We start from the raw sequence: 14,430 nt of genomic DNA, 5'->3' as shown, positions 1-14,430 counted from the left end.
GCCTTGGTGCTGCCGACCGTCTGGACCTTGCAGATGTTAGCCCTTCCGCATACAACTCCTCCTCCTCTACTTCCTCCACCTCCTCTTGTGCCACCACCTGACTCCGAATACTGTTTAACATGTGCTCCAGCATGTAAATCACCGGAATAGTCATGCTGATAATGGCATCGTCAGCACTAAACATCTTCGTCGCCATTTCAAAACTGTGCAGAAGGGTGCATAGGTCCCTGATCTGAGACCACTCCTCCAGCGTGATTTGCCCCACCTCTGGATCTCGTTGGCCCAGGCTATACGTCAGAACGTATTGCACCAGGGCTTGTCGGTGCTGCCACAGTCGCTGCAACATGTGCAGAGTTGAATTCCACAGGGTAGGCACTAGAGATGAGCGGTGTTCGACTAGAACTGTTCGCCAATCTCAAATTCGAGCTGTTTTGGGCGGTGTTCGAGTTGTTCGACGAACCCGAACGATTTGCAAAAAATTCGGCTGTTCGAGGTTATGTTCGATAACTGTTCGTGCACCAAAAGCGTGTCCTGCATGTCTGGCGCTATTTTGAGCACCAATCATGCAGGGATTGTCTGCCACTCACTGTAATGCCACAGCCATGGTGGTTGTGGCATTACAGTGATTGCCCAAATCGATGGGAACAGTGCCAACAGTGAAACATGAAAAGCCGGCAATTCAGCAGCGGCATACACCGGTACCCGACAATTTAGAACCGAAAGAATAGAGCTTCACACATAGATTAGATAGATAGAAACATGTCAGCCACATATATACGAAGTACAGTGACAGTGTTGCTTACTGTACTTGTCATTTAGTGTAAAGGATTTATTTAAAAAAATAATAGTGTTTTCATGCACTGTCTCTTTAAAAAAGGCGGCTGGCAATTCAGCATCTGTACCTGACAATTTAGAATAGAAGGAATAGAGAATCACACATAGATTAGATAGATAGAAACATGTCAGTCACATATATATGAAGTACAGTGACAGTGTTGATTACTGTACTTGTCATTTAGTGTTAAAATAAAGGATTTATTTAAAAAAAAATTGGCGTGGGGGTCCCCATAATTTTAGGCTCTAGCGGAGGTTAAGCAGACGGCTGGGGCAGATGTTTGAAGCCTGGAAAGGGGGTAATACCCACGGAGCTTCCCAGGCTACTAATATCAGCCCCCAGCGGAATACCTAGCCTTTACTAGCTATTAAAATGGGGGACCCCCCAAAAAATATGACGTGGGTTCCCCCCTATTTTAATAGCTAGCAAAGGCTAGGCAGACAGCTGGAGGCTGATATTAATAGCCCAGGAAGGGTGCCATGAATATTGGCCCCCTCCCAGGCTAGAAACACCAGCCGTCAGCCGCCCCAGAAATGGCGCATCCTTAGGATGCGCCAATTCTGGCACTTAGCCTCGCTCTTCCCACTGCCCTGTAGCGGTCGCAGTGGGGTAATAGGGTTGGGGTTGATGTCAGCTTATAATGCCAGCTGACATCAAGCCCAGGTTAGTAATGGAGAGGCGTCTATAAGACACCCCCATTACTAACCCCATAGTCAAAGTTAAAAGAAAACACAAACACCCAGAATAAAGTCCTTTAATTGAAAAAAAGACACATTCCTTTATTGTTGTAAATTAAACCATACTTACCACCACGCCCATTCCAGCTGAAGCCAACGATCTCCTGCAATAAAAGAAAAATAATAAAGCAACCTCATCCTTACCTTTCCATGGTTCCCACGACAGCTTCAGCTCTGCTACATCGAGATGACAGGCTGGACTGCAGCAGAACGCTGCCATCCAGCCTGTCATCCCGCAGACACTGAGAAGCGCAGGCATGCTTGCGCTCTGCAGTGTCTGGCTGTGACGACATAAAGATGAGACGAGTTCATGTCCAATGAACTCGGCTCACCCCGTGCACGTCACTGACAGCGTGGGAGAATTCTCCTGCACTCAGCACTTCAGCGTGAGAATTCTCCCATGCTGTCAGTGACGTACATGAGGTCAGCTGAGTTCATTGGACATGAATGAGCTCACCTCATGCACATTACTGACAGCGTGGGAGAATTCTCACGCTGTAGCGCTGAGTGCAGGAGAATTTTCCCACGCTGTCAGTGACGTGCATGAGGTGAGCTGAGATCATTGGACATGAATGAGCTCACCTCATGCACGTCACTGACGTGCATGACCAATCGGCGACCAATCAGTACAGCGGTGTTTAAATGTGGAGCCAAGATGGGTGATTGGTCGCGGACGATATTTAAATTTGGAGCCCAAATCGGTGATTGGTCGCGGGCAGCGCCAGCGACCAATCAGCGATTTTTAACACAAATGTCCGGACCTTTGTAACACCATGCGGATACTGTGGGGACATCAGCGGCTAGGGTGTGAAGGGAGGACCGGGGAGCGGCGCTGCGGGTCGGGATACTTCTGCTGCGAGCGCCCGCTCATGTCCCGGGTTCTCGCAGCGGAAGTATCCGCACAGGCAGCGCCGCTGACATCCATGCGGCTAGGGTGTGAAGGGAGGACCGGGGAGCGGTGCTGACATCCAATTGGTCGCGGCCGCTATTTAAATGTGCCGCACAAATCGGTGATTGGTCGCCATCTTGACCGCTACCAATCACTGATCTTGCCGCCAAAGTTAAACACTACTGTGCTGATTGGTCGTGGACGCTGCCCGCGACCAATCACCGATTTGTGCGCCAAATTTAAATATCAGCCTCATGCACGTCACTGACAGCGTGGGAAAATTCTCCTGCACTCAGCGCTTCAGCGTGAGAATTCTCCCACGCTGTCAGTGACGTGCATGAGGTGAGCCGAGTTCATTGGACATGAACTCGGCTCATCTTTATGCCGTCACAGAGAGACACTGAGGAGCGCAAGCATGCCTGCGCTTCTCAGTGTCCGCGGGATGACAGGCTGGATGGCAGCGTTCTGCTGCGGTCCAGCCTGTCATCTCAATGTAGCAGAGCTGAAGCTGTCGTGGGAACCATGGAAAGGTAAGGATGAGGTTGCTTTATTATTTTTCTTTTATTGCAGGAGATCGTTGGCTTCAGCTGGAATGGGCGTGATGGTAAGTATGGTTTAATTTAGAACAATAAAGAATTGTGTCTTTATTTCAATTAAAGGACTTTATTCTGGGTGTTTGTATTTTTTTTTTAACTTTGACTATGGGGTTAGTAATGGGGGTGTCTTATAGACGCCTCTCCATTACTAACCTGGGCTTGATGTCAGCTAGCATTATAAGCTGACATCAACCCCACCACTATTACCCCACTGCCACCGCTACAGGGCAGTGGGAAGAGCGAGGCTAAGTGCCAGAATTGGCGCATCATATGGATGCGCCATTTCTGGGGCGGCTGACGGCTGGTGTTTCTAGCCTGGGAGGGGGCCAATATTCATGGCACCCTTCCTGGGCTATTAATATCAGCCCCCAGCTGTCTGCCTAGCCTTTGCTAGTCATTAAAATAGGGGGGACCCCACGTCATTTTTTTGGGGGGGGGTCCCCCATTTTAATAGCTAGTAAAGGCTAGGTATTCAGCTGGGGGCTGATATTAGTAGCCTGGGAAGCTCCATAGGTATTACCCCCTTCCCAGGCTTCAAACATCTGCCCCAGCCGTCTGCTTAACCTCCGCTAGAGACTAAAATTACGGGGAACCCCACGCCAATTTTTTTTAATAATAAAACCTTTATTTTAACACTAAATGACAAGTACAGTAAGCAACACTGTCACTGTACTTCATATATATGTGACTGACATGTTTCTATCTATCTAATCTATGTGTGAAGCTCTATTCTGTCTGTTATAAGTTGTCGGGTACAGATGCTGAATTGCCGGCCGGCTTTTTTAAAGAGACGGTGCACGAAAACACTATTATATTTTTTAATAAATCCTTTACACTAAATGACAAGTACAGTAAGCAACACATGTGTGACTGACATGTTTCTATCTATCTAATCTATGTGTGATGCTCTATTCCTTCTTGTCTAAATTGTCGGGTACCGGTGTATGCCGCTGCTGAATTGCCGGCCGGCTTTTTTAAAGAAAGCGTCTTCTGAGCAGTTTGTCAGCTTTTGGACACCTTTGAAGGTGTTTTCTATGTGTTTCTATGTGTTTTTGTTTGCCTGCCATTGGTTTTAATGGTGTTCGACGGTGTTCTAAGGTGTTCGACGGACAGTTCGACGAACAGTTCCTCGAACATCCCGGTGTTCGACGAACCGAACCGAACACTACGGGGGTGGCTCAACACTAGTAGGCAAATCGCATTTTAGCCGATGAAGTGGCAGGCCCAACGACTTCTGTAGAGATGTAAGTCGCTGAGCTGCGGGATGCGAACGGCGGAAGTGAGCACACAGCGACCGTGCCCTCTGCAGAAGGCCATCTAGTCTGGGATAGTGGGCTAAAAATTGCTGGACAACCAGGTTCAACACGTGAGCCATACAAGGCACGTGTGTGACATTGCCCCGGCGAAGGGCCGCACCCAGGTTTGCAGCATTGTCGCACACGGCCTTCCCTGGTTTCAGGTCCAGTGGAGACAACCATTCATGAAATTGGTTCTCCAGAGCTGACCACAACTCCTCAGCTGTGTGACTCACATTTCCCAGACATTTCAAAGTAAAAACCGCCTGATGACGTTGAGCCCTACTGCCAGCATAGTAAGGAGGTGTGCAGGATCCCTTCTGCGTAGTTAGAAAGCTTGTGGCATGACCAGACAGGCTTTGGGTGCAGGTGGAAGACCGAGAGGAGGTTGAGGAGGCAGAAGCAGTGGAGGAACTTTGACATAAAGAGGATTGACGCACAACTCGTGGGGACAGCAAGACTTGGACAGCAGCCCCTTGTCCTGCTGTCACCATAGTTACCAAGTGCCCAGTCAGCGACATGTAACGCCCCTGTCCATGCCTACTCGTCCAAGTGTCTGTGGTGAAATGCACCCTGTCACACACAGAGTTTCTCAAAGAAGCGGTGATGTTGTGTGCGACATGCTGGTGGAGCGCAGGCACACCTTTCTTTGAGAAGTAGTGCCGACTGGGCATCTGGTACTGGGGCACTGCGACGGACATAAGGTCTCGAAAATCCTCTGTGTCCACCAGGCGGAAAGGCAGCATTTCTGTAGCCAAGAGCTTGCAGATGGTGAAATTCAACCTCTTAGCTTTCTCATGGCTAGGAGGAAATGGTCTTTTACTTGTCCACATCTGAGGGACCGAGGGCTGGCTATTGTGCTTAGACGGGGTTGATAAGGGTGTCCCCGGCAAACTGCCGGTCTGTGAGGAAGATGCAGGCGGACATGTTAGGTTGCCTTGATCCAAAGGTGGTGCTATCGATGTCGGACAGCGCTCAACACCAGCTGGTGTTACCACCTCCAAAGAAAATGATGACCTGCCAATCACGCTGGCTGTTGCGGGTAAAGAGGTGGCAGGTCTGCGCCCCAAAACAGGTGTGAACGCTGTCCCCCCAGTCACAGAGGATGAAGAGGCCGCGGATGCACAAGATATGGCAGACGGTGGTTGGCCCGGCCGGCTAGACCTCATTGTAGCACACTGAGCTTCCCACTGCAACTTATGCTTCATGTCCATGTGCCGGTTCATGCATGAAGTACTCAAACTATGTATTTTTTGGCCTCTACTTAGCTTTTGCTGACAAATGTTACAGATAACACGAGTTGGGTCATCTTTATCGATCTGAAAAAATGCCCAGGCTATGCAAGGCTTAGCACCCATGCAACCTGAAGAGCCACCACGACTTGTGGTGAGAGGCAGAGTTGTGTTTGAGGATGCAGTTGTTGACGTGCTTCCAGTACTACGTCTCTGTCCAGGAAGGCGCAACCAGACCTCGTCGTCACTAGCATCTTCCTCCACCTCCTCTGCTGATCTCATCTCTTGGCTGACTGTGGGTTGACAGTAAGTGGGATCTCCAACCTCATCATCATCACCCTGTGCGTTATCACACCCGTCGTCCTCAGAGCCAACCTGTTCCTGCCCTGACAAAAAACTAAAGTTGTCGCTCCAATCAGGTATTTGAGTCTCATCATCGTCTTCCTCATTGTCTCCACCAACAGGAGTTACAGTTTGGGAATGAGGGTCTACATTATGGTCAGAACCTTCTGCGTCTGGTCCTGGATCCGACTCATAAAGATTCTGGGCATCAGTGCAGATCATTTCCTCGTCTGGATTCACAGAAGCCCTGGAGTCGACCTCTGATTCCCAGGCTATAGTATGAGTAAACAGCTCTGCAGACTCAACCATCTGTTCTACCTCATATTCAGACGGGCAGCTGGAGATTTGGGAGCTGTGAGGAAGCAAGTGCGATTGGGGTGACACCTTTGAGGACTGGAGTATTTGTGATGTTGAAGTTGATATGGAGGAGAGCCCACTTAAAGGAGCACTTGATATCCGTTGAAGCACCTGCTGTTTTTGTGCCTCATCTGGAATTTGTAGCGATTGGCGTGGCTGTAAGAAAGGGATCTTATCACAAAAGAAGTAGACATTTTAGTTTGGCTGGAAGATGGTCTTTCTTCTGCAGATGTTACTGTTGCTTTAACACCTACCCCACGGACACAACCTTTTTCCCCCTTCCCAACACACCTATTCCCCTTTCCACCAGCAGCAGGCCTTTTTTCACTCATTTTGGTGGTTAACTAATTCACAACTCTGGAGTTGTTTGCACAAAAAAACAATGGATGGGAACCGAGCAGAGCTGAGTGGCCAAACTGTGGTATTAGGCCAAAATTATTGGCTAGGTTAGATGCAGAAAAAAATTATATTCAGTTTGCAACCTGATGGAGGTCAGTATAGATGGACTAATAGAACAAGTCCCACACACAGCTAGAAGCCCAAATATTTTTTCAGAGGTAGATGCAGAAAAAAATTATATTCAGTTTGCAACCTGATGGAGGTCTGTATAGATGGATTAATAGAACAAGTCCCACACACAGCTAGAAGCCCAATATTTTTTCAGAGGTAGATGCAGAAAAAAAATATATTCAGTTTGCAACCTGATGGAGGTCAGTATAGATGGACTAATAGAGAAAGTCCCACACACTGCTAGAAGGCCAAATATTTTTTCAGAGGTAGATGCAGAAAAAAAATATATTCAGTTTGCAACCTGATGGAGGTCAGTATAGATGGACTAATAGAGAAAGTCCCACACACTGCTAGAAGGCCAAATATTTTTTTCAGAGGTAGATGCAGAAAAAAATTATTTTGAATTTGCAACCTGATGGAGGTCAGTATAGATGGACTAATAGAGAAAGTCCCACACACTGCTAGAAGGCCAAATATTTTTTCAGAGCTAGATGCAGACAAAAAATGATTTTTAATTTGCAACCTGATGGAGGTCAGCATAGATGGACTAATAGAGAAAGTCACACACACTGCTAGAAGGCCAAATATTTTTTCAGAGCTAGATGCAGAAAAAAATTATATTCAGTTTGCAACCTGATGGAGGTCAGTATAGATGGACTAAAAGAACAAGTCCCACACACTGCTAGAAGCCCAAATATTTTTTCAGAGCTAGATGCAGAAAAAAATTATATTCAATTTGCAACCTGATGGAGGTCAGTATAGATGGACTAATAGAATGGTGCTATGCCCAAAAGATTTTACTTCACTAGGTGCAGTAAAAAAATTGGTATTCTAAACACAGGTGGTATATCTTGCAACACAGATAGGCTACTCCACTGACTAACACACTCTGCAATAGGCCAAAAAGGATTAGCTTTGCTAGATTCAGCCAAATGCTGTGAAAAAAACTTGCACAGCACTGGCACAGACCTGCCTGGCAAAAACTGATAGGAACTGATGTAACCTAGTCCTGAAAAGGACTGCAATTACAATTAGTCTTTACTCCCACAATCTATCTATTTAAGAGCACAGACCTGCCTGATAAAAGTCGTAGGAAATGCTGTAACCTAGTCCTTAAAAGGACTGCAATCACAACTATTCCCTACTCCCAAGCTATCTGTAGATTTGTGCGAAAATTGGCTTGAAATTAACAAGGTATAGCGCACACAGCAACAGTGGTGCCGTCTAACACGCAGCTGCAGCAGTGAGAAAATGGTGGCGACGGGGAAAATGGCTTGGTCTTATAGGGCAAGGATATGTGACATACACTGCCAATGACACATGCCCTTGCTTGTGTGAAAAAAAGCACTTCGCGCTGCTGATAGGCTGACAGATTGCACCTCCCCACTGTAAATGCGGGAAAGAGAAAAAAAAATGGAGATCTTCATTATTCCTGCAGAGATCCATCCCCTGCCCCTCCCCCCACCCCGCTGTACACTCAAACTGCGTATTAACTGCGTATTAACATTAATTTTCATCATTACTGAGAAAAAATCCAGTTATGATTTTGGTGCACGAACAGTTATCGAACATAACCTCGAACAGCCGAATTTTTCTCAAATCGTTCGTGTTCGCCGAACGGCTCGAACACCGCCCAAAACAGCTTGAATTTGAGATTGGCGAACAGTTTGAGTAGAACAACGCTCATCTCTAGTTGAAAGCAATACAAAAGTGCAAAAACGCATCAAAAACGCTATGTGTGAACATATCCTAAGGTGTGGAGGAGTATTATTGTTTTTGGTTATTTATTTTCTCTTATATGCAAGTCATTACGCTGGAAAGGATGTTCCTTAACATATTTCCCAGGAAAATCCATTTTGGTTTCGTTTTTGTATGTTTTATTGTGAGTCCATAAAAGTGGCGTTATACTCTGACAACGTTGTTGACAGCAGTGACCTGGGAGTCATAAATGCTTCCAGGGGTCTTCCCCATGCTGTTCCCATGTCATTTGAGTACTGTTCCCATCAATTTGGGCAATTTTTAGGCCCTCAGCAGACCGCCGGGGGAGCCGCCTGAAAAATTCTCGAGTTTCCCATAGACTTACATTGGGCTCGTTGCTCGGGTCGAGCACCCGAGTATTCCAATTTGCTCGACTCGAGCAACGAGTACATGAGAATTTTATTGCTCGCTCATCACTAACAATGACCCAAAACAATCAACCTTGCTGCATTTGTTTGAATCTGAGAAGAAAAGTATCGCCCTGTACACTTTGGAATTCACCTGCCTGCTTTTGTCTTCATTCAAATCATCAATAAACACTAGTGACCATTGGAAGCCATGCATGCCCATGCCATCACACTGCCTCAATCATGTTTTATAGAGGATGTGCTGTGCTTTGGATCATTAGCCGTTCCAAACCTTCCCCATACTTTCTTCTTCCCATCATTCTGGCACAGGTTATCATAGATTTATCTGTTGAAAGAATGCTTTTCCAAAACTGGGCTGGCTTCTTTAGATGTTTTTTTTGGCTAATCTGGTCTTTCTATTTTTAAGGCTGATTAATGGTTTGCACCTTGTGGTGAACCCTCCGTATTTGCTCTCGTTAACTCTTCTCTTTATGGTAGACTTCGCTACTAAAATACCTACTTCTTGGAGAGTGTTCTTCACTTTCATGTTGTGAAGTGTTTTTTCTTCACCATGGAAAGGATTCTACGATCATCCACCACTGTTGTCTTCCTTGAATGTTCAGGCCTTTTTGAGTTACCAAGCTCACCAGTGCATTCTTTTTTTGTATAATGTACCAAATTGTTGATTTGGCCATTCCTTACATTTCTACTTTTTGTCTGATGGATTTCTTCTTTATTTTTAGCCTAACAATTGTCTGCTCCTCTTCCATTGAGAGATCTTTTAAACCCATGTTGTAGGTTCACAGTAATAGCTTCCAAATGAAATGCCACACCAGAAATCAGCTCCAGACCTTTACCTACATAATTGATGATGTAGTAATGAGGCCCATGAAGTCCATTAAAGAGCTTTTGAGAAAACAGTCTGATTACTTTTGGTCCCTTTAAAAAGAGACAGCTACAGTGCTGGCCAAAAGTATTGGCACCTCTGCAATTCTGTCAGATAATACTCAGTTTCTTCCTGAAAATGATTGCAATCACAAATTCTTAGGTATTATTCTCTTCATTTAATTTGTCTTCAATGAAAAAAACACAAAAAGCCAAATTGGATATAATTCCACACCAAATCTAAAAAAGGTGGTGGACAAAAGTATTGGCACCCTTTGAAAAATCATGTGATGCTTCTCTAATTCGTGTAATTAACAGCACCTGTAACTTACCTGTGGCACCTAATAGGTGTTGGCAATAACTAAATCACACTTGCAGCCAGTTAACATGGATTAAAGTTGACTCAACCTCTGTCCTGTGTCCTTGTGTGTACCACATTGAGCATGGAGAAAAGAAAGAAGACCAGAGAACTGTCTGAGGACTTAAGAAACCAAATTGTGAGGAAGCATGAGCAATCTCAAGGCTACAAGTCCATCTCCAAAGACCTGAATGTTCCTGTGTCTTCCATGCGCAGTGTCATCAAGAAGTTTAAAGCCCATGGCACTGTGGCTAACCTCCCTAGATGTGGACGGAAAAGAAAAATTGACGAGAGATTTCAACGCAAGATTGTGCGGATGGTGGATAAAGAACCTCGACTAACATCCAAACAAGTTCAAGCTGCCCTGCAGTCCGAGGGTACAACAGTGTCAACCCGTACTATCCGTCGGCGTCTGAATGAAAAGGGACTGTATGGTAGACCAGGAAGACCCCACTTCTTACCCCGAGACATAAAAAAGCCAGGCTGTAGCTTGCCAAAACTTACCTGAGAAAGCCTGAAACGTTTTGGAAGAATGTTCTCTGGTCAGATGAGACAAAAGTAGAGCTTTTTGGGAAAAAGCATTAACATAGAGTGTACAGGAAAAAAAAGAGGCATTCAAAGAAAAGAACACGGTCCCTACAGTCAAACATGGCGGAGGTTCCCTGATGTTTTGGGGTTGCTTTGCTGCCTCTGGCACTGGACTGCTTGACCGTGTGCATGGCATTATGAAGTCTGAAGACTACCAACAAATTTTGCAGCATAATGTAGGGCCCAGTGTAAGAAAGCTGGGTCTCCCTCAGAGGTCATGGGTCTTCCAGCAGGACAATGACCCAAAACACACTTCCAAAAGCACTATAAAATGGTTTAAGAGAAAGCACGGGAGACTTCTAAGGTGGCCAGCAATGAGTCCAGACCTGAATCCCATAGAACACCTGTGGAGAGATCTCAAAATGGCAGTTTGGAGAAGACACCCTTCAAATATCAGGGACCTGGAGCAGTTTGCCAAAGAAGAATGGTCTACAATTCCAGCAGAGCATTGTAAGAAACTCATTGATGGTTACCGGAAGCGGTTGTTCGCAGTTATTTGAGCTAAAGGTTGTGCAACCAAGTATTAGGCTGAGGGTGCCAATACTTTTGTCCGGCCCTTTTTTGGAGTTTTGTGTGAAATGATCAATGATTTGATTTTTGCTTCATTCTCTTTTGTGTTTTTTCCTTGCAAGCAAATTAAATGAAGAGAATAATATCAAAGAATTTGTGATTGCAATCATTTTCAGGAAGAAACTGAGTATTATCTGACAGAATTGCAGGGGTGCCAATACTTTTGGCCAGCACTGCACATATTAAAGAGTTGTTCATAAATTCTTAAATCCTTACTCCAATTAGGATGTTAGTACCCTGAAAATAAAGCTGAAATTCTGCACTTTAAGCCCATATAGATTATACTGTATAACTGTATCTTGAACATGAAAACTTGTGTCACTGTCCAAACATTTCTGGACCTAACTTTTTGTATCTATCTATCTATCTATCTATCTATCTATCTATCTATCTATCTATCTATCTATCTATCTATCTATCTCTCACTTTTTCTATGTTACTATGCAAAAGTGTTAGGCAGGCTTGGAAAAACTGTTGCAAAGTAAGGAAATGTTAAATATATGATTAAACATATGATTTCAGCAAATAGAGTTGGCTATTTCACCAGTATTTCTGGTCTCCTCAATGCTGAGAAATATAAACAGATGCTTATCCACCAAGCAATACCATCAGGGGGCAACTGATTGGCTTAAAAATTGATCAGCAGCAGGACAGTGGCCCTGATAGAAGCTGATCAGCGGGGAGTGCCGGGTGTTGCACTCCCACCGATCAGATTCAAGTATTGATAACCTATCCTAAGGATAGTCCATCAATATAAAAGTCCCGGACAACCCATTTAACAGTGTTTTAAAACACACACAGTGGGTGTGAGTTTTCATGATATCATATCTATTTTGCTTGGAGAGATAATTACAGCAGGTTTCTGCACAAAGAGCTTACTATATAAACTACTTGGGAACATGTCTTTGGGGTCTTTTTATAGGCTTAAGCATAATAAATAATTCCACCTGTCTTATCAGCTTGCATGTCAGAGAAATTCCCTATATTTTGTGATACTGTAAAGCCACAAGAAAATCTAATAATATCTAATTTAATCATCATTTGATCAGCCAGTTACTTAGTTCTACACATATATGTATAAGAAATGATTGATCTCTAAGTAATTATGCTGTTTAATGCTATTCTTTCTGATATTGTCATGTACAGGTCTGCGTACCTAAGTTATATCAATTGAGCTATCATTAATTGTATATTTCAACTTTTGTAAATTTTTATTTCTTTATTATTGTCTTTTTGTCATGGATTGTTATTTGGTTCATGGATTTTGAACGCAAATATTTTTTTGTAATTTCAGTGTATATTCTGAAGAAGTTCATAGAGACCAAAATGTCAAAAAATATTTTTTATACACTATACTTTGACTTAATAAAATCTTCAAAAGAATGCCGAATTCCACTAATTTTTGTACTGAGCACAGATTTGTTACTGGTTTGATTTTTATAGGGGCTAAATTCCTATATCACTGTATAGGTAATTTAAAATGGATTTGGGGTGACAGACTTTTATGTGCAGGTATTTTTATTGCTAAAAATGTCATCACTGTTGCAAGGTTTCCCACCCATCACTCACCTGTGGTGCCTTCTGTCAGTTTCGCTTTGATTCGTAAAAAATTATTGAAGGCTGCAGTTGTGAAATTAAATTTTTTAAGATCAATATCTCTGGAGAAGCATCCTTTGCTGTCAGTCTACAAAGAAGACATTCATATATGTTAATCAACAGGGAATATCACAGGGGTATGATTGTTATATTCTATGTTGTATATTGCAAAAAGATTCCGAAATTTCTATTGTGAAGTTTCAGGCACATTTTCAGGTTTTGTAAATGCGCTTTTAACGCCTCTAAATTTTTTTCTTGTTCTGATATTTTTGACTATTTTGCTGATATTGGAAAAAATGTAAAGAAAAACAGAAAATACATGTCTCTTCCTTTTTTATGACTATAAAGGACTGCTAAAAATATTTTAAATTGTTTTCCCCTTTTTGTAGAAATTATTTTTATACGTTGAAAATATTTTTTCTATGGGGGCAGGGATGGAAACAATAACTGGCAGTATCTCTTTTTTCAGTTTTGTTCTATTTACTGAAATGCTTTTTATTTTTTAATTTATTTATTTTTTAATTTATTTCACAAACTATGTCCACCCACCACAAGGTCTTCAAGGAACTTTGGTGGGGGAGGGAGCATTTTAACATAATACATTCTTTTTATGTCAATATTAGTGATGGGCGAGCACTAAAATACTCGGGTACTCTTGTCGGGCAAATGGTAATGCTCGGGTGCTCGACCCAAGTAATGAGTATAATGAAAGTCAATGGAAAACTAGAACAATTTTCCGGTGCCCCCCCCTCCGAGTTCTGGAGGGGTCTAAAAATGGCTCAAATCAATGGAAACAGTACTGAAATGGCAGGGGAACAGCATGGCGAAGACCCCTGAAAGCATCTCATAATGTCAGGTTGCTTCTGGAAACCATGTTGTTTGTCAGATAATTACGCCACTTTTACGGACTGACAATAAAACATACAAAACCGAAGCTAAAATGGATGTTACTGGAAAGAATGTTAAGAAACATTCTTTCCAGGATAATGACTTGGGTTATGTTCTCGCGTAGTGTTTTATCTGCATTTTTTGCACGTTAGCATTGCTTTCAATGGTGAACACAACATTCACCAGTAAATGTAATTTTAACTTTTTAACACCATATCTGGCCATGTGGTGAATGAGATATGATCAGACACATCCTGTTAATTTATGAAGGAGGGACTCAGAAAGTCCCACTTTTTCAGGGCCATCAGGCGGCCCTCACTATTTGTAGAGGGCCATCAGGCGGCCCTTACTATTATTAGAGGGCCAGCAGTCGGCCCTCACTATTGTCAGAGGGCCTTTTGGCGGGCCCTCATTAAAATTTTAGAGGGCAAGCAGCCAGTCTTCACTAAGTATTTTTGGAGGGAAAGCAGCCGGCTGTGCTTTGCATAGCCATATATTGCTACTGCAATGTATTCATCTGACGTGGTCAAACTTTATTATTTGTATATATTCTGTAAAGTTTGAAACCTGCAGTGCCAGCATGTGACCCCCACTATTTTTATAGGGCCAACAGGCGTCTTTTGGACAGATGATACCAAGATAGAGCT

The 14,430-nt window shown here is 43.7% G+C and overlaps 1 protein-coding gene across 3 annotated transcripts in view; it reads right to left on the bottom strand.

Moving 5' to 3' along the window:
- The window catches only part of LOC141273397 (alpha-2-macroglobulin-like protein 1), a 302,764-nt gene that overhangs the window by 192,827 nt on the left and 95,507 nt on the right, over window positions 1–14,430 (bottom strand). For all 3 annotated transcript variants that reach the window (XM_073685165.1, XM_073685166.1, XM_073685167.1), the window contains exon 9: window positions 12,869–12,983. In XM_073685165.1, the coding sequence (XP_073541266.1) occupies window positions 12,869–12,983 (115 nt within the window). The remainder of the gene's footprint in view (window positions 1–12,868; window positions 12,984–14,430) is intronic.

The sequence above is a fragment of the Phyllobates terribilis genome, unplaced genomic scaffold (assembly GCF_046119375.1).
Source record: "Phyllobates terribilis strain yellow unplaced genomic scaffold, ASM4611937v1 Scaffold_5__5_contigs__length_657084704, whole genome shotgun sequence".
Lineage (NCBI taxonomy): Eukaryota > Metazoa > Chordata > Amphibia > Anura > Dendrobatidae > Phyllobates > Phyllobates terribilis.
The sequence above is the reverse complement of the archived record's forward strand: the minus strand, read 5'-3'. Positions and strand labels throughout refer to the sequence as shown.